Source organism: Equus przewalskii, chromosome 20, assembly GCF_037783145.1.
Source record: "Equus przewalskii isolate Varuska chromosome 20, EquPr2, whole genome shotgun sequence".
NCBI classification, from domain to species: domain Eukaryota; kingdom Metazoa; phylum Chordata; class Mammalia; order Perissodactyla; family Equidae; genus Equus; species Equus przewalskii.
In genome coordinates, this window is record NC_091850.1 from 52348502 (window position 1) to 52375852 (window position 27351).

At 47.9% G+C, this 27351-nt stretch overlaps 1 protein-coding gene across 2 annotated transcripts in view; it reads right to left on the minus strand.

Annotated features, from left to right (window-relative positions):
- Positions 1–1092: 1092 nt before the first annotated feature.
- UBE2QL1 (ubiquitin conjugating enzyme E2 QL1) overlaps positions 1093–27351 on the minus strand; it is a 44004-nt gene continuing 17745 nt past the window's right edge. Inside the window, exons 2-3 of one of the 2 annotated variants that reach the window (XR_011530479.1) lie at positions 23133–24220; positions 1093–2468 (exon numbers count right to left, since the gene is read on the minus strand). Coding sequence is in view for 1 of the 2 variants with exons in the window: in XM_070587235.1 (XP_070443336.1) it covers positions 2337–2468 (132 nt within the window). In the remaining variant the exon portion in view is untranslated. The remainder of the gene's footprint in view (positions 2469–23132; positions 24221–27351) is intronic. The other variant, XM_070587235.1, reaches the window with a different exon arrangement.

Here is a 27351-nt window from a genome sequence, read left to right on the forward strand (position 1 = left end):
TCACTAAAGAATAGATTTCTTCTATAACTTCTAGTTTCTAACAAGCCTAATGGAAATACCATGTGAAAGAAATCGATTTCAGGGTGTATGGAGAGGTGGAAATGGAGCCAAATATCTCCCCCGTTGCTGTCGGCTGTAACCGAGTATCCCTGCGGATTATAACATCTCCCGGCTGCACCTTGAGTGGGGCAGCCTGTGGACAAGCTCTCCAACCAGCTCCAAGAAACAGCACTGAAGTGACCCAGCTTTGCTCTGTAACTCCAAATATATGCCTATGTCTCCTAAAAGAAAGTTGCTTTTAATTTTACATTAGACAAGGAAAATATTTGGAAAGAAGTAAACTCAGGTGCTTTCCATAGCAAACTATTTCTGTCTTAGCTCTTTAATGCCCACGTGTAATTCCATTATGATGAACAGCATGAGGGTCCAAGACCATCTGCTAAATGCCAGGTTTCCAGGATGGAGAATTCTGCCACAGAGAATCAGATGAGTGAACGCTTTAAGTTCATTGTCATCAAATTTCATGACCCTTATTACTCAGAGGGAACATAAGCAGGAAGTCATGCATTCTCAGTACACTGCCATTTTGGCTGGACAGAGCTGCCTGTGTATTTGGGGCACATAAGAAAGTGGTAAAAAAATAAAAGCATCAATAAAGGGCAGATTTGGTGAATGGCCCATCGTGCTGGGAGGAGCCGACTCCCATCCTTTGAGGTGAGGTCTCTCAGATCTCTGACAATACTGGAACAGGTCCCCAAGTAGCCAAAACTGCCTGAAGAATTTTCTATAATCAGCAAAGAAGAATTTTTTTTCCTTCATAGTGGTAAAATAAAGTTGGCAACATTTGGATTTGGCCAAATCATCCCTTAATGATTTCGGTTAATTTCTAATTGTCTCCCTGGTCACATCTGGGAACGGTTTTAATCCACTGGCTTTTTGCAAAGACCATGAGTTCCTAAGACTCATTTCTTGTACCTTCCTGCAGAATGCTATCATGGTATTGGTGGGACTTGAAATACTAAATTTTTAAAATAGATTAAATATTTTGAATGGAAGGATAGCCCACAATGATTGGATTCTTGAGGCAGTGTCTCAGGTATGCACGATTTTATTTAAAATGTGTCCAATAAGATTTTCCACTTGGAATGAACATTTTTACCTCTTTCCGCATATTATTATAAACAGTATTTCCTCATCTCATGGAGTTTCTTAGAAAGTTCTAAGTAACTTAACAGAAGAGAGAAATGAAACTGTGTGGAGATTAAATAACAGGAGGTTTATATCACGGTGAGGGGGCTCACGCATCCCAGCCTCAGGGGACACACAAGTGACTACTGGGTAAAGAAATAAACCCGGTCATGCAAATCGTCGTACGATCACTTGGTACCCTTTGGCAGTTCTGGCATTCCCTAGCACATAGAATAAAATGAGTCAGATGACTTCAGTGAATGGGAAATTGTCTTTTGCTTTTGGTGGTGGGTTGACCAGCGGAGAGAAGACAGGAACACGATGTATGTAGTCATAGGAGCATTTCAGAACATCGGAGGAAACTGTCCACATTTGACCCTCCGGTGCTCTGAGCCCCAGGGAGCGCGCACCTGGCGTCTGCACCGTCGTGTGCCCCATGGTGGCCACAGCACCCCCTGCCTTTCATCAAAGGGCGCTGATTTCTCTGTGGACAGCCGCGCACCGCAACATCAGCAGAGAGAGCACATTTTAACCAAGTGGGCAGTTGTTGTTTTAAATCACCAGAACCTGGCAATATTAAATTTTTGTTTTCATGAGCCAAAAGTCATAGCACAAATGAGGTCTACATGTCGTCACATGGGGCCACAGAAAGACACACGTCTTCAAGTTATGTTGACCTGCCAGGAAGAGAAACAGGGATACAGAGCACAGCAAACATGTACCGGCTATGTGGGGCGTTCCTATCAAATATGAACGGCGCCATTTACATGTAGATGGGTCGAACAGCAGGCGTTGAGTTTCCTGCCCGCTCTTTGGAGCTGCTGTCATGGAAAGAAGCTCAGGGCGATGTGACTGGGGCGGGCAGAGGGGCAGGCAGGCGGGGACATGTCACCATCTCAACATTTGTTCTAAAGTGACTTAGAGATGATCATTCATTTATAATCGAAACCTAATCCCGAACAGCGTTGGCTCCCTCTTTCTCTCTGTAAACACGTCTGTTCATAAATAACTTAAACGTCTCCTTGGCATTCAGGATTCAGTTCTGGCTGGAGTAAAAAAGGATGGAGGATGCTCAGCGTTGAGGAGAAGATGTCGGGTATCTGTGTGTGTGGAGAGGCGGCTTAAGCGTCTAATGAACGTTGCAAACATCAGCCATCAGAGACGGGAGGGGTGACCCAACCGTACTTTTCATGAGTCTTCACCAAACTCTTAAAGGTCGCTTCTGCTTCCTTGCGACTGAAGGATTTTTTTGATTTGCCGGCTTTTCTACAGATGCGCCCCTGTGTGAGAGGAAAAGAAAAACCAGGTTAGAACCCCAGCAGTAATCCTGTTTCCTGCCCTCTTTGTTAAAACCACACAAAACCATGGGAATTTCTGATGTCTGCGTCAATGTGATGTATTGGCCCAGAGAGATAAGGAGCGTTACAGCTTTGCTACAAAACAGATGGGGGAGGCCAGTGACTGGCAATCCTTTGGGGTGGGGAGAGAGATGCTTGGGGTGCTGTCTTCACAAACCCACAGCCTTGGCCCTCTGAACCTCCTCATCCATGAGGCTGGAGAGCAACCTCTGCTCCTGTTCCCGAGATGGCGCTGGGAAGGCGAGCTTTAACCAAAGAGCATCTATGCAGAACCGAGCGTGTTGTCCCCAAGGCAAAATACTGTTCTAACTTCCTTTCCCTCCCACCAAAGAATGCCTTTCATTATAACTTTCAGCTCCTCTTCGATAACAGCAGACATATATGTTTATCTATAGATGTGCATATTTATATATTCACACTCATATTTTAAAACTCTTAAAATTTAAGCTCAGAAGCAATCAGTGAAAGTCTTGTAAGTCATGTCGCCTGGGAGCCATTTCATGAGAAGATGGTGGAGCCATTTTCCTGGAGGAGGAAGGCTGTCCTCGAGTCGCGAGGGAAGGGCTAAAGGCGAGGGGCCAATGCTTCCTTAGAAAATCCCGGGAGATGGGGGGGCCTGGGGAGAGTCCCCTCATCCCCACAGTGACCAGCGTGTCTGGCTCGAAGGATGGAGGACTCGGGTGTGCAGTGGACAAGAGGGTCTGATTCGTCTTAGGATGGGCACAGAAGGCTCTAGACCACGAGAGAGAAGGAACCAGAGGACCCTACTGATGTGTCCGTGATTCAGGCCATCGCCACCCTTCCAGAGAGCCATGGGGAATGAGGCTTATTTGACATCAGAGGGAACGAGCAGACTGAAGACAGCAAGCAGTTTGGGCGGTGCTGGGCCCTCAGTCAGATAGAATTGTCGCAGCTCTTATGAGTCCAGCCTCAGTCATTCCTCATTACGCCTCTTGATGGCAGATCAGCTCAAACCCTCTCAGCCTCTCAGCCATTTCCTTGCACTTGACTTCCCTCAGCCCTCCTGGAGAATCTGCTTGTCTTCTTGAGTGTCGCATGCATGCATTTTGCAGGTGGGGCAGAAGTGCCTCCGAAAGCCCCGGCTGAGTCTCCTCCCCTGGCAAGCACATGCACACTATTCTCAACAATCTCTTGCTGTTGATGAGCTTTTGCTGACTATCCTCTCTACACGGGCGCTCTGCATGCCCCATGTGGAATATTTTTGTTATAGCACACCTGCGGGCAGGTGTCACCTGTGTTGTAAGGTGACCTGAATCAGAACCAGGCCTCACCACCAGCGGCCTCACTGGGCCACATCACATACCTGTTCCCTTGGACAGGTACTGAGGGCCTCAGGTCTACGTGGCCATAGGTGTGCAAGGTCCACGGAATCTTAGTTGTCTCTGATAACACACTGATAACTCTGGTGGGAAGACAGCTGTACTGGCCTCTTAAGTCTTGGGGAAAATGGCACTCAACCACTAGAAACTGGGAACAGAAGACTGTTTTGTGTATTTAAATTCAGAGCATATGGTTCCTCTTCCACTACTCAGACCAATGCCCAGTTGAGGAGTCAGAAATCCAGGTTACAGTTCTGGTCTGCCCCTCTCTGCCTCTCTCTAGCTGAACTTGTCCATCTGCCCATCAAGAGCAGGACCACGTCTTCTAATATGCTGCGGAGCTCACATCAGTGAGCTGCTAAAAGGGTGAAGGGGGACTGGAAGAGAAGACAGAAAACTGCGATTCACTGACTTCTAGAAACTTCCCCCCATTTCCCCAGGATATGATTCCTAGTTTTAATTTTATAGCTTCCTGCTTTGCTTAGGTGGTGCAGTTGCTCTTGATGAAAAATGACCACCAAAAGCTCATACGTTTATAATCATCACCATCACGGGCTGAGATCAAAGTGCAAAGTTGTTTCGTTAAACACATGCAAATGCATCTTTGCAGAGATGTCAGCATCAATTTCTACATCAAGCAGGAGCAAATATCAAGGGCTATTTTTCTTGCCTAAATTCATATTCTAACCATCTCTATCATTCTTTTCTATAATACCAAGAATTTATGGTATGATTCGAGAATTCTGAGCTAAAAGCAGCCAGACAAATACAGGCTCACGATAATCTTGAATATTCTGTCCATTTGGGCAGGAACATATACTTTGCCTATTCTTTGTGAAAGTCCCAATTGTTATAAAAAACAACAGACAAAACCCCAAATGAACAGACCACTCTTTGTTGCCTTTTCTTCCCGGGAAGAATTATGAACACAAAGCCCTAGCAGTCAGTCAATTCAGCACCAGGAGACAGAGCCTGCTGCAAGCCCGTCGGCGGTCTCCCGCCTTCCCCGCGCTCAACCGGCCCCAAAGAACGCTCCACTCGTCTCCTAGATCTCACAGCCAACTTTGCAGTTAACAAATATCTTTTCATAAACCGCCTGTCCTCCTCTGATTGGCTGTTTGAATATCACCCAGTGAAACAGTGTGCTTGAAAACCATCACTTACATTTTCTGGCTTTGCCAGGGGGGCTGGGCTGTTTTTGCTGAAATGGCCTTGAGGTGCCCACTGCCCAAGAAGAGGAGGATGGCTCCATCCATCCGGGGCTCCTGACAGTCCATGGCCATTCTGATGCTGAGCTGGCTCCCATTAGACCTTCCAGGGCACAGTCTCCTGGAGTCTGGACTTTGAGGGCACCTTCAGCCTAACTCCTCTGACTCTGTATTTCCTCTATAAAGTAGGGACGATACTCGCTTCACAGCATCATTATGAACATCAGATATGACAGTGAATTTGAAAACACTTTGAGAATTTTAAAGTCTATACAATTAATTAAGAGCTGTTTTTCTTATTCTCATAGCATTCATATTTCTCCCTTGTCTGCTTCCGTTTAACTAATAATCCTAGTCTCTTCTGTAGATTTTCCTTTGAATAACTCTTGTTTCTCCTGAAATACCTCTACTCGTGTTTAATGCTAAAAGACCTGCATGTGACACTTGACTTGACCCACTGGAACATCTGTGTTATCATTTAGAGTTTAGGTAGGTACACAATCTCTCTCTCCCGAGCCACAGAACGTAAACGGAAAGTTAGTTATGAGCAACCATAGGATTTCGCCCTAATAACCTTAAGAATCTCACCAAGATATCGACGCAGAAAGAGCTAACAAGAACGCAGTTCTCCAGGGCTGTGTCTGACAAAACAAAACCCTTAGTTAGTGCTTTGGTTTGACCTTTTTCTTTTCTTCTGGGCTTTTGGGGGCCAATCTCAATGATGCATCATGAAAACATCTCCACACAGCTAATACGCGGCCCCAAACTCAAGTCCTCAGTTCAGCTGCCCGATCTCACGTGGTTTTCATTACTCCTTGTGTACATCGAGTTTCAGCCTGGCTTTGCCACTTCTGCATCCCCCTCATCCACTCATCCACTCATTCATTCATTCATCCTGTATGTTGGGTGCTGGGTTTAAAAAGACACAGTGATCCTGGTCCTTGCCCATAGCAGCTTAGAGTCCATTACGGAAGATAATGGAGGTGTTGTAGCTGCTGAGACGGAAGGCGCACATCAGGGTCTCTCAGCCTCGATACTACTGTCGTCCTGGGCCAGATGACTCTCCGTTGTGTGAGGGGCCGTTCTGTGCACTGTGGGATGTTTAGCAGCATCCCTGGCCTCCACCATTAGAGGCGAGCAGCATCCCCTAAGTTATGACAACCACATTGTCTCTAGACATTGCCAAAGGTCCCCTGAGAGGTAAAAGCACCCCCAAATGAGGACCGCTGGGGTGGAGAATAAAGACGGCCCAGGGCAAGGGGGAGTCAGTTCCTTCTCTACTTGTTTAGCAAACAATGGCTGTACGTCTTCCCCGAGTTAGGAGTGGCCTGGCTCCTAGGACTGCTGAGCTTTCCAAGGCAGAAATAATTCTGGTCCTCACAGAACTTACAACTCAGAGAGGAGGATGCAGTCTGCTGTGGGGGAGAGCAAAAGAAAGCGTGAGGGAGAGGGTGGTGGTGGATGGCTGCGCATCCGAAAGATTTCCACGTCTAACGACGCTTGAACTGAGCCTTGAAATATAGGTGGTAGGCGTTTACCAGTCCATGGTGGTGAGGATAAGGGCGTCCCAAACCATAGGCTGAAATATCCGGCTGTATTTAGAGAATGATGGGCAGAAATTTGGGGAAGCTGGAGCATGAAGCATGTGCCTGTGTGTGTGCACATGTGTTGCAGTGGGAGTGCAGAATTCAACAGCTCTGGCTTCAAATCCCTGCTCCAACACTCTCTGGCTGTGTGACCTTGAGTGAGTTACCTAACCTCTCTGAGTCTCAATTTCCTGAGCTGTAAAATAAGCATATAATAGCATCACATGACACTGGATTTTTATAAGGATTTAATATGTTAAAACACATACGATGCTTGGCACAGTGCCAGGCACAGGGTGAACACAATAAATGGGGCTTTTTACTTTCTAAACTATCATAGAGGGTCTTATCCTCTGGCAAAATTGGTTTCATTCTGTTCTCTTAAAAAAATGCACTAAACTTTCTGTCTTTCATGGGCTATCCTATAGTCTATTCATTCAGTCACAAAAATGTCTTCAGGCAAATCCAATATTTTGCATTTACATGGCTAATTTCTCAGCCTTTTCAATAATGTCTGTTTTAACAGGTTGACAAATATATTCATTCTATATTTCCCACTTGATTAGGTTTTTCTTCTTACTCCTTTTTTTTCTTTGCAAACATACTTCGGTGGGATTTTTGTGTTTCATTTGACTATGAATGACAAGCTTCTGCTCCTTTAAAAATACTTAGAATTTCTAGACTCCTGGTGTAAAGTTTTGCGGTTTCTTAACTCATTTCCGGGGCTAAATTATAGAGCTTGTTTTCAAAGTCTTTGAAAGTGTAACTGTTAGGCTAAAAGCTATCACAAACCTTAACTCCTGCGACCAACGCTGGTCTCAACCATTTTAGACTTTCTCCGCAGCTCTGGTACCTGGAGGAGAAACGGAGGCCCCCCGGCCAGAATCCAGGCAGACAGACGCTCAGCGCATCTCTGAAAGGAGGTCCGCTCAGAAAGACAGCAACGATTTCATCTTTCCTCTAAGGTCTAATGTTCCAAGCAGATCGACTTACAAGTCCTAGAGGACAAGAAGACTCTACACCGAGGAGCCTGCTTCCCAGAAACAGGTTCCCAAATGAAAACAATGACGCTGAAGCCAGGGACCAGCGAGGGAGGGGCCTCAGCTGGGTCTGGTCCAAGGAAGCATCGAACACAAGAACCGGAGTGGAAATGCGCGGATTTGATTCTGCAGCCCATCGCCGCGGTCTGTGAAGGCGTGTGTGCATGCCTGTGTGCACAAGGGCATGTTTCTGTGTGCGTGTATATGTTTGCATGTGCACACGTGTGTGCGCGTGTGTGGGTGTGTACCGCTGTTGTGGTGATGTTCAAACTGCAGAGAGAGACGTGAGGTTGTTTCTGGACTGAAGTGACCGCGGACGGGAATCCAACAGGAAGCTCGAGGGAAGCCCCAGGCCGCATGGACCGGCTTGGAGGAGGGTCAGTTTACAGCCTGTTGAGGACGCACCCAGCACCAGCCCCGGCAAGGGCGGCGCAACGCCGAGGGGGCTGGAGAGCAGAAGGGGGAAGGGGCAAAAGGACACGGTGGGCACATGCCGTCCCAGCAAAGGAGCCGCCACGGAGCTGACGTGGGGTGTTGTCAGAGTAAAGGGCCCTGTGATTGCCGGTTCCCCACACAGCCTCTGTCCGCAAGCAACCAGCAGGACGGTAACCCAACCAAGTGCCACTCGCGTGCGGTGCCGACCTGCGGGGGGCAGCCGTTTTCACACAATCTCGTTAGACGTTCACGACAACGCTTCACTCGAGGTGGCTTTGATCATGCAGGCTAGTCAGGAGAGTGAGCTTCCACTAATGGGCTTAGTCTCCACCGAACACAGCGCCTCCCCCAGGTCGCAGGGGGGATGACCGGAGGCGCCACGAGGGGCGCAAGACCAAGGAGACACCGCGTCCCGGGCGCGGGAGGCTCGGAATCCGCCGTGGAAAGGCTTTTCCGAGTAGGAGTTGGAGGAAAACGTGCTGGGCCTGGCGGCTCACCTCCAGGCAACCAGGCTTTCCCAAGGCAGAGGCTCAGCGCCACCCTGCCCCTTTCGGCTGGCTGGGCATTGTGGTCTCCGTGTCCTCCGAGGGTTTAATCAAAAGCTCGGCTCAGTATGGCATCATTTGCTTCCATTACTTCAGCATCCCCTAACAGACTCATTCACACACCTTCCCCCAATCCCGCCCCAGCTATTCGTAATTTAGATCCTAGATCTTATCGCTAAGAAGACTGTCAGGAGGTTTCCGGAAATGGTCAACTCAAATACTCACCTCAGAAACAATAAGCTAAGTTGATCTTTCTTGAAGTGACACCTTGAAGACACACTGTTCGTCTTCTAAGTCTGAGATGGGCGCTAGGTTCATGCCCAGCTTAAACGCACAAAGGGTATTAGAAAAGCAAGTTTCAAGGCAGACCAGAACATTCCATGAGAACAAAGGACCCTGGGGCTGGTGTACTAGTGGTGAGGGACACACACTGCCAAGTGGACCGACTGGAGCCCCCCATGAGTGGTTCTAGGTGGACTGTCCTCGATTTAGGGACCCGGAATGAAGCATACACACACCCGTACACATAGATGGAGTTTCTGCTGGAGACAAGCACTGCCACACCGTCGAGATTTCTCTCTCGTGGGATGTTGTCAGTCCACACAGGCTGTGTGTGTCCCCAGGAGGTGGACAGACCACACACAGGTGGTTCGGTGTCCTCAGAAAGATGGCTGGGTGAACTCTGGTGACACCGAAAAGGCAGCTGAGACTCTCTCCCCATCAGAACACAATCTGTCACTCCACACATACCCTGGAGCGTCACATTTGTGGCCTATCCATTCCTAAAGACAAGCTTGGGTCTCCCAAAGTCGTTGATATGGAAGGGACTGTACACAACAGGTTAAACACGCATTTATTTCATGGATACTGAGAAGATTGTCTGACGCTATAGACAAGGTTTGACCTGTTGCCCAGTTATACAGAGAGAGGGTGGTGGCAGGTGTGGGCGGGCACAGCAATGGGCGATACAGTGCACCCCCCAGGAGGAGGGCAGACAAGCTGGAAACATCTGATACCTCTGCAGGAGCAAGTGTTCTCTAGATCAGAGAATCTCAAACTGGGCACTCCGGACATTTGGGCTGGATCGTTCTTGGTTGTGGGGCTGCTCCGTGCATTGTAGGATGTTGAGCAGCACCCCTGGCCTCCACCCAGCAGATGCCAGTAGTAGCCCCGTGCCAGCTGTGACAACCACAAATGTCTCCTCATATTGCCAATGTCCCCTGGAGGGCAGAATCACCCCTGTTGAGAACCGCTGCTCTAGATCTTGCAGGGAGCATGCTGTGGGAGTGCAGATGGAGCACTAAACCCGGCCTGGGGGCCAGACAGGCAGGGGAGACTTCCTGGAGGAGGTGGCTCAGGAGCTGGAGTTATAGGACAAGCAGAATGATCCAGCCAGAATGCAGGACGGGAGGCCATGAGGAGCGTGGGGAATATGTGTCTGTGCTCCCGGGAGGGTAGATGGGAGGTGTATTAGTTCCTGGGGCTGCCAGAACAGAGTGCCATGCTGTGTGGCTTAAAACAACAGAACTGTATCTTCTCCAAGTTCTGGAGGCCAGAGACCAAAACCAAGGTGTGAGCAGGGCTGTGTCAGGAGGCTGGAGGGGAGACTCTGTTCCACGCCTCCCCACTACCTTCTGGAGTTTCGCTGGCAATTGTCGGCATGCCTTGGCTTGTAGACGCATCACCCTGATCTCTGCCTTCATGTTCATGTTCATGTGGCGTTCTCCCCATGCGTCCCTCTCTGTCCAAAGCTCCCTCTTCTTACCAAGACATGGGTCACTGCGTTAGGGCCCATCCTAATCCAGGATGACCTCATCTTAACTTTACGTCTGCAAAGACCCTATGTCCAAAGAGGGACACATTCACAGGCAGGAGGAGGGTTAGGACTTCAACGTATCTTTCTGGGGGACAAACTCTCCCCACTACAGGAGGAAAGGCTGACAGGCAGGTCTTCAACCCCTCCTGCAGCAGCTGGACCCCTCCTGTGAGTGGCCCAACAGCAGGTCAGGGCTTCTTTTGGGATGGGTCACTTGGGAGGTGTTGTGGCCATTTAGGTGTGGGGTGTTGGCCAGTTAGGTTGTTGTCATGGTCCAGAGAAGACGGGTGAGGGCCTGGCCTGGGGCACAGGCAATGGGGGTGGAGGGGAAGGGGCTGAGTCCATTGGAGGCGATGTTGATGCCGGCAGGGGCCTGGGAGGGATCTGTCACTATGGGTAGGAGACCCAGGGCACTCCAGCTTTCTGACCCTGGAGGAAACCAGAACTTGAAAAACTCTTCTTGGCCTCATTTTCTAGCAGTCTCTGCATGCACGCACGCACAGACACACACACACAGACACACACACACACACACACACATCTGGTTCTTTAGAAAAGTGCCACTTAGCTGTGAACAAGTCCCTAACCTGCATTCCCCACAGATTTATTAAGTGTCCGCCACCCAACAGACCTCGCGGGGGTTGCTGGAGAGTCTAGGTGAGACCAGGTGAATGAGATGTGCAGGGCTCAAACCAGGAGCCTGGCAGCAGTGGGTGAATGAGTGAATGAATGCATGCAATCAGCCAGATTCCAGCTCCCTCCCCCGGCAGGACCACTGACCAATTTTCCTTGGCATTGACATTCATCAGGGCAAAGTGTGAGAACAGTGCCCAGGGTGCAAAGCCACTTCACTCAAGAAGGAATGTTTCCTTTGTGGAGCATTCTAGAATTTTCTATTGAGAAATCTTATGTAACCACAGACTCTCTGTTCCAGTCTCTAAGATGTTTTCCCAATTATTAGGTAATAAATGTACTCAGATATTTTCTGTTAAGTTTGTGAACCTCTCAGGATGACTAAGCCAGCACCAGTTTTGTATAAACTTGATAATATTCAATAGGAATTAAAGTGAAACCACTTCATTTAATATTATCATAAAAATCCTCAGGCCTCTGGCAGCACCAAAAGCACAGTTCATGGATATTTCTGATGCTTGCAAAACACAAGCATCTCTCCCTTCTACACTGTGAAGAAAGTTCCAGCAATTATTGAATCTCTTTTGAGACAGATTGTAACTTCCTGGAAGAAGCAAGCAGGAGAAAAGGAACTTTATGCTAAAACTTTAAATTCTATCAGGTAATTGTTTCAAAATTATTTTTTTGGAGATTCCACTAATACTTACACGTCTGCTTAAGCGGCCGGGTCCCGGTGGGTTTCATTAGCTGCACTGGAAGACGGTAAGTGACAGCTAGACATACTTATTAGGGGGACCGGCTGCTCTGTGGCGTGCCTGCCATGTGCCAGGGATGTTCTCTGGATGGGGTTTGAACACACTCCTTAAACCCTCCCTGAAGCCCCGCCAGGTGGGCTTTGCTATCATCAACCCTGACTTACAGATAAGGAAACTGTCACAGAGAGGCCAATAATGTGCTCGAGGTCACAGGCCAGCTCTCAGAACGTGGAGAAGGGTCACGGATGTAAGGAAACAGGATGCTCATCATTCACTCCACAAAATGCTGTCCGCCCTGGCCTTCCCCCACCGGACACTGGTGCTCTGTGGTCACTGAACCGCCTCCAGCCCTCCACACCCTCTTTTCAGCACGGAGCTCCGGGCCTGCCGTCCCATAGTCAGCAGAGTTTGGTTAAACCACAAGCTGATCAGGGCACTGAATCTGCCTTCACCGCCAGGAGCCTGGTCTTCCCGCCACCGTTGTGGGGACTCTGTGTCCTCCTCGACACCAGAACCTGTGTGACGGAGCAGGCATCTCCTCGGTGAGACATGTGTCCACTCGCAGTCCTGCTCCCTCAGATGACTGCGATCTGTGGCTTCCATTTTTGCTAGACAGAGAATGCAAAAGGAATCTGCTGCTGACTGGCCAAGCCAAGGAGGCCGTGTTCCACTTTCAAGGCTGAAACTCTTCTTTAGCACAAAACAGCCCCTCGTTCCATGTTTTCTACACAGGAGCTGATTCCAGCTGCCCCCGTGTGGGGCTCCGGAAAAGTCCCAGGAGCACACCCTCTGCCCCTGGCATCACAGGCAGGCTCACGCACCACCCACACGGTGGCACACCTTCACTTACATGAACGCTTCTCCCCTGGGCCCGGCTCCATTTGGACAAACACGTGCTCACCCTACGAGTCACAGCAACCCGGCCTTCCTGCTGCTCTGCGCCTGCTCTACGCTCAGTGAGGGATCGGCAGGAAATGGTGGTGTTTTCCCACCCAACTTGACCTCTTAGGTCAGAACCCAGGCCAACTCTCTTCCCTACACATTTGACCTTCCTAGGGCGCCATATTTTCCCTTCTTCTTGGAACACGTTTTTAAAGGACGAGAATCAAGCTTCTTCCCCACAGCACACCACTGGATTTTCACCCACCCGTTCATTCTTGGAGGCTTCATCCTCACTACAGCCCTCCTTTCTGGGGTGGGACCCTGCTCACTCCAACCTGCGGCCATCCCCCCACTGCACACCCAACGATGCTCGAGCCTGCCTCCGTCCTACCACACAGCCTTGACTGAAGGATGAGACACAGGGGACACAGAGCCCTCATGCTGCTGCGCGTCAGGAGGAAAGAAGGGGTACCCCGGTGGGGGCTTTGTGGGAGGGGCTTGGGCTTCTTGTCCAGGCTGGGCAGAGCCCCTGGGCAGTTGGGAGAACGGGCAGAGTTGTTGGTTAACCATGTCAACCGATAGAAAGCAGCTATGCTGAGAAGGGTCACTCACTCCTGTAAGCTTGTGGGGGACAATCCGCCTCCGGGTAGATGCCCTTCGGTTTCCTGCGGATTTTATGGCCCTCCTTAACTAGGTGATCCAGACACTCCCCACTACCCACTCCCATCGACAGAACCAGTTCTGTGTTCACACAGACAGTAGTCATGGCAACGCCATTGAAGGGAACTCCCAAGAAATGAGGGGGACCAAGACTGTCACTACAAACAAGACAGGATTCAGCGCTGGGAATTAATCTGTCAGCACAAGGGCAGCCACGTTCCACCCTCTGCCCCTGCTGGCCTGGGCTTCATGAGTCTGACAAAATAATCCCAAACTGGGTTGTTCTGGAAATATTACACCAAGAAGGAACACAAGACGTTCACAGGCAACCGAGGTTACATATGCTTTCACTCCTGAGACGACTCCTGGTTTCAGGAGGCACGTCTGGCTTTGTGATTGAAGGTGACATTTCACAGCTTCACTGTCTTCCCCAAACAAGATGATTTGTAATGACGAAGAACATTCCCACCACATAAGGCAGTTGGCGCAGGAACTCCGAAACGCTAAGGGAAATTCTGCAACGTTAAATAAATAACACTAACGAGATTTTGGAATCATTGGAATTCTTGAGATACATTTTCTGGAAAAATTCAAATGTGATATGTTATGATTTGGGCACAAATTCTCTAAAATATATATTACTTTTGAGATGAGTGTTTTTGCAGTAAAAACAGAGTAATAACAAAGACTACGTGTGATTGTTTATCTCTTTACTGCTTTTTTGATTTTTAATAAAGGAGTGGCGCTTGTAAAGAGGTGACCTTTCATTCCTTTGCCCTGGAGATGCCCCCATGCCTGTCTTCCTCCCTGTTCTAGCAGGACGGGTCTGTGGAGAGGCCAGGGTGTGTCTCCAGCTTGGTTTCCTTTCTTAAGTGCTGAGGAAAGATGGAACCCACTGTTATGGAGAAATGGATGAAGCCTCCCAGAACAGCCCTGAATACTTGATTTGTTTCCAGAGAACCACACAGACTTGGTCACCAGTCCACTCCATCTTTGCTTTTCATATGTCTTGTGTGGGGACTCTGGAATTCACATCGTCAGCCACCACCTCAGTCCCAAATGTCAGTCCACTTCCTGCCAGACACTTCCACCAGGCCAGCCACTGCTGCCTCTGCGTGGACACTGCTAGGGTCAAACTCATTGCCTTTGTGCCCCAAGAGTTTCTCTTTAACCTCTCTGTTCTGAATGAAGCCCACCCAACTTTCTAGTCAACCATTTCTTCAAAGTCTGGAACATCACCAAGCGCCCTTCCCTTCAGCCAAGGAGGCCTGCTGGCAGAGGGTGGCCCGTCAGGTTTCAGAGGTGGAGGTAGGGGTGGTAGTCAGCAGGGACTCCTGTCCCACCTGTCCTGGGGGCAGAGACTGGGGCAGCTTCCTGTGGGTCCCACCTTAGCTCATCATGTCTGCAGCAAAGTGTGAGGGCACTGCCTCCAGCGTGAGGGCTGGCTGATGAGTGCATGGCTGAAACCATGAGCTTGGCCTAAGATGGCAGCTCCTCCTCTATGGGTTTGACTGGGAGGAGGTCACTCCTGGAACCAAGCTCTGTTGGTGAGGCCTAGTGAGGCCTGGTGGGTGCAGAGAGGTCGGGGTAGAGAAGCACAGGGGCTGGGCAGATGGGTAGATGCTGACTCAGTCTGAGGCAGAAGGCTGTAGGGGTCTAGCTGGAGTGTGGGAGGGCGGGGGAGAGTCTGCCCCGCTGGCCCTCTCCCCAGGGGGAGTAAGTCACCCTCATGTGACCGTGGGCCTTCAGCACTGATGAAAGCTGGTGGTCCCAGGGCTCACGGGTGAGGTCACCCCAGTGAGCATGGGTAGAGGTGGAAATTTCTGAGTCCCTGGAGTTGGGGTCACTGGTTTCTGTGGGGAAGAGATGTTTCCACCTCTCTACACCAGAGGGGGCCACTCCTGCACTGTGCATGGCAAGTCATTACTGGTGGCCACTAGTGTCCAGCAGAGACCACTGCAGTGTGCTTTAATGGGTCCAAAGTACAGTTTCCTAATGAGGAAACTAATTAGCCAGTGGGCATTGCTAACAGGACATGACAGAAGGTCACCGCAAGTAATGAAAGGAGCTGAAAAAGTACTGCCAGGAGCACATCACGCGCTCATGGGGCATTTCCTTTCCTGCAGCACTTTCACACACACAATGGGAAGCTTAGAAATGGGTCTAGTCCACTGGAGGAAGCCGCATGTGACTCTCTAGCCGTCCCCCAAGAGTTTCCGTTTCATGGGACCATCCCATCACGAGTGGGGGCGTGGCCCCGCCCACGCTCCTTCCCGAGCCAGCTCAGCGGCTCCCTGACCCCAGCTGCGCCAGATGTCGTCTCACAAAGGGATGCTTCCCCCACTGGGAAGGTGGGCCCTCCAGGTGCTGAACAACTTTTACTAACGTAACACCTCATAGGAAGCTGGAAGGCTGCTTGGTACGTTTGCCCTGAGAACAGGATTTGGATTGTCTCGCGCCCTGGTTGCTAATGAGGCGCTAATGAGGTGCAGGTGGTGGATGCAGGAGGCGCCTCCCTGGGCCGGCAGACACGCTGCTCCCGCTGCTCCTCCCGCTGCTCCCAGAGTGAAGAGGAGGTGAGGGGAACCAGCCCTGGGGATTTCCAGACACTCACCCAAGACCTGAACCGGCCTTTCACCATCCTGAGTTCGATGACCCCGAAGTGCTCTGAGCCATTTCAGTGGGTGTGATAAACTTGTCCTAACACAAGTGACCTGAATGCGCTTTGTTTAAAAAAATGAGGTGTATTTCATAAAACATACTTTCTGGCAGGTCTTTTAGTGAAATCCAGCACCCATTACAGGGCATGCTCTGGAAAGCCCACTCATTTCTGCACCATGAGCATGTGCCCATTGCATGTCAGCAGTTTGCTTTTGTGGCTGGAGTCTGTGGCTCTCAGTCTCTCACCCTTGCCTCCTCTGGCTGCCCCCTTGCTCCCACCCCTCCATCACCCCCAGCCCCTGCCTTCCTGCCCTCCACCTTCCACTTACACTGGTTCAATTAAGAGCTCTGAGCACTGACGCCACCTGGCCGTGTGCTATGAGTAACTGGATAAAACTAAAGGATTGAAACCATTTCAGGGCCCCCCATCACCATCCCACCTTCCCAAACTGACCAGTGTACAGGCGACAGCTCCACTGTAGATGAAACCCAACACAAGCTTTTTCTGTTTGCAAAAAAATGCAGGGCAAAGATAGCGCATAAAATAGTTTACTTGGTGTTGAGAAAGCAAGGGGTGGGGATCTTTCTGGAAAATCTAGTGTTCTGTTACCGCAAAACAGTCTTAAGACTATAATCAAGAAAGGGAGTTTGTTTTAAATTCAAGTTTCTAGTCTCTGACTAAAACCTTAGAAAACTGAGTGACTGATTTTGGTTGACCTAATAAAAAAATTAAAAAGTGATTTTCTATCGGCAACTGGGATGGCTATTATTACTCTAAGGTCATTACTTTGGGGATGTTCTGATTTCAACTCTTTTACTTGTAGAAGGGTGTTGCTATACAATCTTTTCTTTTTGATTAAGCAAGAATTATAATAAGTAGGGAAAATAATTCAATCAGTGATTTTTATAAACATCACTGGGAATATTCAGACAGTACATACTTTCTAATACAATACAGGTGAAGCTTGTGCCAGCCACTGTTCTGAGGGCTTTACTGGTATAAAACCGCTCAATACTCACCTGGGGGGCACTGCTGTAACCTCCCTCATGATGAGGAAACTGAGGCACAGAGATTAGTGGCCCCAGGTCTCTCAGCAGGTAGGTGGTGGACTGGAACCTGAACTCACAAAGGTGTGTTCAAGTGCATGCTCATAAATGCTCCATTCTACTAGAGAAAACAACGACGAGTGATGGAAATACAAACAGTGGGTGGCCCACGCCCAACTGTGCCTAGACTATCAGGAGCTTTGCACAATATTGGTGCAATTGTTAAATGAGCATTTCATAATCACATTTAAATGCTAAATAAATTTTTAAGCAAGATATCTAATTGCACCAGTCCCTTTAAAACAAAAAATGTGACTTCGCTTTATTTATTTATATGAGACTATTAGGTCCTTTCCTAGCCTCCTCGCCTCCCACTGCATACCGAATCAGGATTAGATTTCCCTCATTTCATCATTTCCCAAAACTAATTTTCCTCTTTTGTACAAGGGCATTGAACTTTGGGGCCAGAAGAATAAGTCTTTCCCTTCCTCCAGTCCCTTCCGTGATGGTACTGACTTGGGGTGGCACATGGGAGGGATCTTGTCTTTAATCGAAACCGTGTGAGTGCTGAGAAGAGCGGCCGCAGACCTTGCAAGGATACGTGTATAACGCATCCTTGGTGCTGAAGGAGCTCACTAAAGCACAACTGGCAGGTGTTATAATGGAGATGGAACTGCCAGGTTTACTTCTGCTGTGCCCAGGGTTCCTTCTGCCGCGCAATGCTCTGTAAGTGAAACATGTCTTACAGCTTGATCATAATCCTTGCAAAGCTTCCTAGCGTTTCAACATCATTTTCCAAGGACCTTCTCGTCTGCATCTCACTCCTTGGTGTAGCAGACAAAGCAACTATTATCTACCCTGATACAGGAGCGGAAACTGATGCCGGGGGTGGGGAACATGGTCACGCCGCTAAGAAACGCTGGAGTCAGGATTTGAAGTAGGACACAGATTCCTAAGCATTCCTTCCACATGATTCAAGACACTAAGCAGCAGCTTCCTAGAGTCTACCAAACCCCACAGATTTGGGGAACTTTAGGAGTGGGACCAAAATGAACCTCTAATTTCTACGTTATTAGCTACATAATCTTCCTATCAGAACTGCAGCATGGTGAGTCCAAGAACTTTAGTTTTCTTTCTTTCTTTCTTTTTATTTTTTTAGCTTTCAGATGTACATCATAATATATTTCGAATTCTGTGTAGATTACATCATGTTCATCACCCAAAAACTAATTATGGTCCATCATCTCACACGTGAGCCTAATCACCCCTTTTGCCTTCCCCCTTCCCCTATGGTAACCACCAATCTAATCTCCCTTATTATGTGTGTGTTTGTTGTTGTTTTTATCTTCTACTTATGAGTGAGATCATACGGTATTTGACTTTCTCCCTCTGACTTATTTCACTTCAAATAGTACCCTCAAGGTCCATCCATATTGTCACAAATACAAAGAACTCATACATCTCAACAACAAAAAAACTAACAATCCAATTAAAAAATGGGCAAAAGATCTGAACAAAGATTTCTCCAAAGAAGATATACAGATGGCCAACAGGCATATGAAAAGATGCTCAACATCATTAGCTATCAGGGAAATGCAAATCAAAACTACAATGAGGTATCACCTCACTCCGGTCAGAATGGCTATAATTAACAAGACTGGAAACAGCAAGTGTTGGAGAGGATGTGGAAAGAAGGGAACCCTTGTTCACTGCTGGTGGGAGTGCAAACTGGTGCAGCCACTATGGAAAGCAGTGTGGAGATTCCTCAAAAAATTAAGAATAGATCTACCATATGATCCAGCTATCCCACTGCTGGGTAGTTTTCTTTCTCAAGATCAGGTTGGGTAATTATATTTAGTCAATATAATTGTACACAATAACAATTAACGCAGCCAAGAAAACTTGGGCCAAATGGTGCCTCTATAAAGACGCAGCTTTGAAGAAAGAAATGAATTCTGGGGATAAGTTTGCACATACAATGCAAATAAACATGTTTTGCGGATACATGACTTTATTTAAATGATGAACTTGGTATTAAGCCTAATAAAAATGATTTAAATTTGAACACAAATATATTCTCAAGATATGTAAAATGTGATAAAAATTAAATGAAGCAATTTATATAAAATCTCTGATTAAACAATATCATGCATCAAATATTTCTAAGAATTCTTGGTTTCCAATTTTCTGGGAAGAATGAGAATGCCTCATTGGCTGTCAGTTGCTAGGCTACTATAAATAAAGGAAATTATATTTCAATTTTGGATACTTAATTTTAACCATGGATATAATGGATGGATCTATTCTATACGGGAAGTTCAGGTGGGCAATGGTTATTTCTTTTATTCCAAAAGTCACCTATTTTCACACATCTGTGAACTTAGGGCACCAACTTGAGGTGAAGAAAACCATTTCTCATTACATGTCGTGATGAAAACTTCAGGCTACGGCATCTTCACTCACTGTCTGGGGTACTCAGTCCTCATGGCAAGCATCGCACAGCACACACCCAGCTCCCAGCGGGTGCCAGGCATGCGTCCTGAGGAATGAATGTGGAATGTGGTAGAATTATTGGCACTGATCTGAAGGGTCCTTTATGTCCCAGCTAGAATTCCAAAGAAAAGGCAGTATATATGGGTCAGCATTTCCCAAAACGTGTCCCACACAGTATTTGACACGTTAGCTCATCTACGCCTCACCCAGGAGGTGGACATGCTCGTAATTTTGCAAGTGATCAAGTGGAGAATGAAGGGGCAGATAACTTCTCAGTGGCAGCAGAGGTAGTAAATGGCAGTGTCCCCCAACAATCTAGGCCTATTCTTGGCATTGGAACCCTGTGATGCATAATTTTGGGAAAGGGGGCACAGTAGAACTCGTGCCTGAACCTGCACAAAAAATATCAGCCCACTGTTGGCTCGAAGAATTTCTAATGTCTCTGCGTAGGGCAGAATATCCCAACCTGGTTAGACCATAGAATACCCTCTTCCCATCACAGCACCCCGTGCCCGTGCCAGTCACTAAAACGGCCTCAGACTGAGTGCTCCATGCTGGAGAGGTGATCTCCACGAAGTCACAGATGATGGCGGTGGACAGTTCCCGTTAGATACCACGTGTGCAGGTAACATCGGTTTAGCCCTGCAGGCTAACAGCACTCAAGTTCCAATAGGTATCTTTCATAGGGTGAACATTTTCAGAAAACTGGAATTTCAAAGTAAAATCTTTCATTTTTACCGAAAACACCTCTTGTAGTGTATTGTTACATTGCAGTCAATAATGTTGTGCAGGGCCTATTATGACAGGTGCTAATTAGATGTCAAAGGGAGTTAAGGGGTAAATTATCAAATGCCCTTTTCCTAGGAATGGAACAGTGATCTCAGGTATATTTTGCAGTGATATTTTAATGGTATAAGGACAATTTTTCAAATTAATTTTCCTAGCTTTATTATTTGATATTTACGTTGGCTTGAGTTAAGATTTAAATATACAAAAATCAAGCTTATTTAATCTTTATATTTGACATGGCAAAAATATTAATTTTGCTGTGGCTTTATTTGCCTGCCTCTGGTGGTATTAAGCGTTTTTTTCTGTGCCACTGGAATGCAATATCCTGTTGACCTCATTATTTGTAGATGAGAGAACGGCCTGCACAGAAACTCCTAAAGGCTTAGCTATTTCCCTTAAAATGACTCTTTAGATGTATGATTGACATACAAAAAACTGCACATATTTAATATGTACAAGCTGATGAGTTTAAGACACAGGTATTTTTGAGGAACTTGATGCGGTAGAGGGCATGAGTGCTGCACAACTGCCAGGTGCTTGCTTATACTTTTTGCCTCCCTCGCGATCGGACTGTGGCCCTGTGGCTGGTTCTGGCCAGTGGACTGTGAGCAGAAGGCAGGCGGGTCCGTCCTGGGTGGGGGCAGCTAGGAGATGATGTGCTCGCCCATTCCCAGCCCCTGTTGCGGTGGACTCGGGGGCCTCACGCTCCCAATGGAGAAGCTACTGGACGGAGTGGGGGCACCAAACCACATCACACCCTGTACAAGAAGGACACGTTTCTTGTGCTATCCTGAGATTTCAGGGGATGCACTGTGGTGGAGACCCGAGCTCACGACACGAGTAACATTCTTGACAAATAAATGAAAATTTTACACAGAACATTAATGATCCACAAAGAGCTAAGGAGAGCAAAGAGGGGATGTTGCCCTACCACATGCTGGACAGACCAGGGGCCCATCATCCGAAAGACAGTATACTGTTTCTGCAGGAGCTGGCGGATAGATGAGTGGAACTGGAGAGAGAACCAGATTCACAGGGGCACTTGTACAGGATAAAATGAAAAAAAGAATAAAAGGCAAAGGAAAAGGTCCAGGTGGTTCAGTAGATGTGGCCAAGGAAACCGTTTGCTGCATGGAGAGGCTGGGCTTCTACCACGGCACGCACAAAGGACGTGGGTTCAACTTAAAATGCAAAAGGTAAAGTTAGGAAGCCGATGGAAGGAAACCTACGGGCACATCCTGTGACGTAATGCTGAGGATACGGTCTCACATACAGCTCTTGCCATGAAAAGATGGATGAATGCAACAACTTCAAAAACAGATATATTTTTTTCAATAAAGGATGACACAGAGAGAGAGAGAGAGAAAGAGAGGGAGAGAGAGACTGACGGGTGGGCTACGATCAACCTAACTCTCTCTGCACTTAAGATAAAAAGTCACAATAAAAATGAGGTGTAAATTCATCTATATCTACATAAATACATTATGTATTTATGAAATTGGATAGTTTTCCTATGTGTCAATAATAATTGTTTAGAAAATACAATGAAAACAAGACCTCGTTGACGCTGTCAGCAAATAGTCCACGCCCCTGCGGTGGGCGGCCTCTAACTTGGCCCTAACGCACGCCCTTCCTGGCGTTCACAGCCCTGTGGGATCCCCTCCCCTTGAGTGTGGGTGGGACCTGTCACTTGCTTCTAATGAACAGGCTATGGCAGAAGTGATGGGATGTCACATCTGAGATTAAACTACAAAAAGACTGTGGCTTCTGTTTTGGGCGCTCTCTCTCATTTTCTCACGGGCTCCCTCCTGGGGGAAGCCCGCTGCCCTGTTGTGAGTTGCCCCAAGGACAGGCCCATGTGCAAGGAACTGGGGAGGCCTCCAGCCCACAGCCGTAAGGAAGCGAGTGCTGCCAACACCATGGGAGTGACCTCGGAAGCACATCCTCCCATCAGGCCTTCGGATTCCTCAACGAATCTAAGCCCTCATCTCCAATGTGACTGTATTTGGGAACAGGGTCTTTAAAGAGGAAATTAAGATTAAAAAGCTCATTAGGATGGGACCCCAATCCTATAGGTCTGGTGTCCTCATAGGAAGAGGAGATGAGGACACAGACACACGCAGAGAGAAGACCATGTGAGGACACAGGGAGGAGACAGCCGTCTGCAAGCCAAGGACAGAGGCCTCAGGAGAAACCAACCCTTCCAGAACCTTGATCTTGGGCTTCAGCCTACAGAACTGCAAGGAATAAAGTTCTTTTGTTTAAGCTGCCCAGTCTGTGGCATCACCTTTAGGAAGGCAATTTGACAACGGGTATCTGATCAGCATGTGGAGCGTCCAGGGTCCTTTGATCCATAACCCACTTCCGGGAGTTCCCTTCATGGTCATACAGGCACAGGTGGGACGTTCAGGGAGGCCTGTGTGGGTTGTTTATAAGAGGGAAGGACTGCTCAGAGGACAGCTCAGTAATCCAGGGCACCACCACACCGAGGGGGCTCGACGGCCGGTTAAAGAGTGAGCTTGATCTAGATCAGCCGACCGACAGATGGCCACAGCGCACTGGGGAGAAAAGATGTCCAAACGTCTGACCGTCACGAAGAGCATGATCCCGTTACCGTGAAAAGTGTTATACCAGTGTAATTGTGTGTCTGTGTGTGTGTGTGTGTGTGTGTGTGTGCGTAGAAAAGCAGTTGTTACCTCTGGCAGGTGGAATCCTGGAGCACTTCATTCTCTACTTTGCACATTCTGATACTCCATGAATTCTGTACAATAAGTATGTAGTACTTCTATAATCAGAAGGAACTTTTAAGAGTTAGACATGTTAGACAGAATAATACACAATAGTACAATTTTGCGGACGTTCACAAAATCTGTGCTTTTTCTTGCCTCTTCATGAAATACTGAACCACTGATATTCATGGCAAGAATCGAAAAAATTAACGATAATGGCGATGACGATAAAAGCTATGCTATCATTATACAATTGGCTCACCGCAGGTTCTGACTTGAGTGGACCAAGTGGAGACGGACAAAGACACATTTCCAGAATGGCCCTCTGGGGAGGACAGGGCTTCTGGGAGCCCATCTTTGGTTTAGAGGAGAGTCATCACACCGTATCCTGTCTTCTAAGGACCTTCGAGTGTCTGGCCTCAGCGCCGGTGCACAGTAACAGACCTGAAACTTGGGCCCCGACCACAGCAGCTCCCTCATCATTTGCTATGACCACCGTAGACCAACACAGGGTCTTGCCTGAGGCTCTCTTATAAAACGTCTCCTGTTTCCACTTTCACTGCAGAGGGCATTTGATTCCAACTCAATAACTGTTGTTAAATTGAACCGAATTAGAGCAATCTACTTCTCTAATAAATCATTATCATCATGAGGGCAGATCAAAGTTGGCAGTAACTGAGAAAATCCATTTGTTATTTTTCATTTAATTGGCTTTTTGGGGTTAAATGCATGTAGTGGAAGGAAAAAAACTCCTACAGATCATTTTAATTATGATACTGTGAAAGTCAGGGATGTCATCCTGAAATTAAAATGCAAATATCTAGGTGTATACTGTTTGAATAAGAAAATTATATCAATACTCTAAAGGTATATTTTTATTTTATAACAAGCTTTGGAAAATACACATTAAGGACCCAGTGTTATGACATTTTGTTAGACTCTGATACTTGTGAGGTTTGTGGAAAAATCCCTCCACTCATGAAACATCTGGGGTCAGCTGGCCTCGGTGATCAAGCATGGAAAAGATGCCGAGGGTCATCTGGTCAGCTCTGCATCTGGACACACAGAAATAACATAACTGTGAGGAAGAGATGCAGGGAGGGCTCAAACAGCGTCGCTGCCCTCTGCCAATGCTGCTGATGAAACCAAGTCTGCCTTGCTCCAGGGGTTCAAAGTTCCAAGCAGAACAGAGACAGGAGGGACTGTGGAAGGTGGACTGGAGGGTACAAGAGGAGTCCAAGGACGCTGGAAGGAGAGGGGATGGCCGTGGGTATAAACGGTTAGCCTCTGCTGGCAACCGTCACGAAGGGCTGTCCTAGCCTGTTCCCAGGTCTTGGTGGCAGACTGGTGGAGATATTTGGGAACATTTTAATGAATATCTCTACTTTTGAGTAAAACAAGAAGCATACAAAGTGCAAATGGTGGAACTAAACTGTTCTCCCCAATTAAGCATGCATCAGATGGAGCTGATGCATCACCCGCATTCTCGCTGAGCACTTGTTTCAAACCCTTTGATCAATAGGATTGCCAATTAAGAACTGTTGCTGATGTACCTATAAATCAAACGAGTAAAATTATCATAAAAAATGGAATTGAGGGCTTTCAGAAAGCATCCTACATCTAAGTTTGGTAAGGAGATCTAAAATGATAAAAATAACTTTTGATTAAAAACATGTTTCAACTTGGGTATATCAGCCTAAAAACCAATTGGATTAAAATAAGTTCACTATAATTTCGACTTCAGTGGGTCCACTAGTGCAGCCTTCCAGGATCACCGATGCTCAAGCTGTCGTTTGAAATAATCGGTCAACCAGTCAGGCCCTCTGTCTTGTGGTACACCTGGATGCCTCCCCTGCCTGACTGACTCCATCCCCTCTGCACCCTGGCTTTGGCCCGTCCTCTTTCTCTGTAGACCCCAGACAAGAGCTTGGAGCAGGGCTTCCCTTTTCCTGGCCACCTGCTCCCAGGGCTGAGACGCCTGGGCTTCCCTGAAGGGAAAAGGCAGACGCAGGCCCTGGGCAAAGTGGAGAGGAAAGAGAGTGAATCAGAGAGAAGCAGCAGGACGGACGACTAGTCCAGGGTGGAGAGGGACCTCTGAGACAGTGATGGCCGGAAACAAAGGAGAGAAAGGAGCGCTCTTGTCACCCTTGGACAAGTTCGAAGAAGCAGCATGGGAGTAGGGGTGGGGAGATTTACAGAGACTGCGGAAAGGGAAAGTGGGACAGAAAGTCACAAGGCATGGAGGGAGAGAGGCAGAATGGAGAGAGTGCCATGGGGCACGGGTAGAGCCCCCGCTCACTGATTTTGATAGAAGAAGGGGAGGAGCCTGTGGCAAACTCAGTGAGAAGAGACTCTTCCGGTGGAAAGGAAAAGGAAAAATAATGGCAATTATGATCACTGGGAAAAAGTAGAAAAGAAGAAGATTCTGGGAAACCTAATAAAAATAAAGACACCTGGAAAACTTAAAGTTCATGATGGAGAAAGTGTCGATGTTGCAGGAGGGAGAGGGGGCTGATGAGCTGGAAAAAAGTCCCATTACTAAAACAAGAGACCCAGGGGCAGCCAGGGCCCAGGGGCCCGGAGAAGGGGATGGGTAGAGACCCCCAGGGCAATGGCAGGAAGAGAGGACCTCTAAGATCAAAGTCACAAGAGGGAAAACTAGCACGTGCTGTGAATGAAGGTTCCGCCAAGGGCTGAACTATGTCCTCCCAAATTCGTATGTTGAAGGCCTGACCCCCAGCACCTCCGAAAGCGACTGCATGGGGAGATGGATCTTTACAGAGGGGATGGAGGTAAATGAGGTCATTAGAGTGGGTCCTGATCCAAGAGGACTTGTGTCCTCATAAGAAGAGATTAGGACACAGACAGGCAGAGGGAAGGCCATGTGAGGACAGAGGGAGAAAACGGCCATCTACATGCCAAGGAGAGAGGCCTCAGAGGAAACCAACCCTACTGCCACCTCAGTCTTGGAATTCCAGCCTCCAGAACAGTGGGACATAAATTTGTGTTCCTTGAGCCACCCAGTCTGTGTGGTTCCTTGTGATTGCAGCAGCCCTCCGATAATCATACAGGCTGCAATAAGAAAAGTTGCAGCTGAATGGAAGAAGGGAAGAGGGGAGAGAGAGAAATAGAGACAGAGACAGAGAGAGTGATGGAGAGAGACTGACAGGAGAGAATGAATTTACACAGTGGCATAGAAGCCTCCAATCACGGTAAGACCACAAAGAAACAAGAGAAGATATTTACAGAGAAGTTCTTCAAGTAACACCCTTCACATTAAAATTACTCGACAAAATAGACACCTAGCATGCTGACTGATCATCTGAGCACAGGGAGAAGGGACCCTCACTCACTGTCTGTTGGACTCCAAACGCAAGCCTCCATGCCGTGTCCACCTGGCATGTTTTCTGACAAATAGGAAGACTGCATTTCAAGGGCAAATGGTTAAAAAACAAGAACTCATAAAACCAATTCTTAAAACACCATGATCAATACATTTGGTGTTTAGAGAAAAGCAAAAAATTCAAATCACGTGAGATGCACACAGTGCTGGGAGTGAAATTATTTTGCTACTCAGGGACTACCAGAAAATGCCTTTTGATCAAGTGTCCCTTTGTTGCTAAAAATGTCCACTTTCCCGGCACTGCAATTACAGTGCACTCAACACCCATAATCTTTGTTTGATGATTCATGATCCTGCGGTACCTGAAGGTCATCAACTCAATTTCATTCTACAATGGCTGAAGACTGCCTACTAGGTGCAAGGGCTGGGGCAGGCCCTAGGGGCCCACACACCCCCTGGGAGCCCCACCAAACTGCTCCTCCTGTCGGGAGGTGCGCCTGCTGTGGGGATTCACAGCACGGCTCCCACGAGGAAGCAAATGCCACAGCTGGCTGGAAGCAGAGCGCTCTGGAGTCTGTACAGGGAAGGGAGCTCTCTTAGCCAGAGCCTGGGCAGGAGGAAGAGCAGAGGCTTCAAGGAGGACATGACCTGGAGATGGGCCCGGAAGGATGGGTGGGATTCCAACAGGTGACTTGGCCTTGGGGTGCTGAAGGGGGAGCTGAACATTTCCCTTGGCAGCTCACTGAATCCTCACAAGGACACCAGGTGGACTCTTGCTCCAGTTTACTGAAGAGGAAATAGGGAGATGAAGGTATGGGTGGACCCACGGCTAAGACCCTGAGA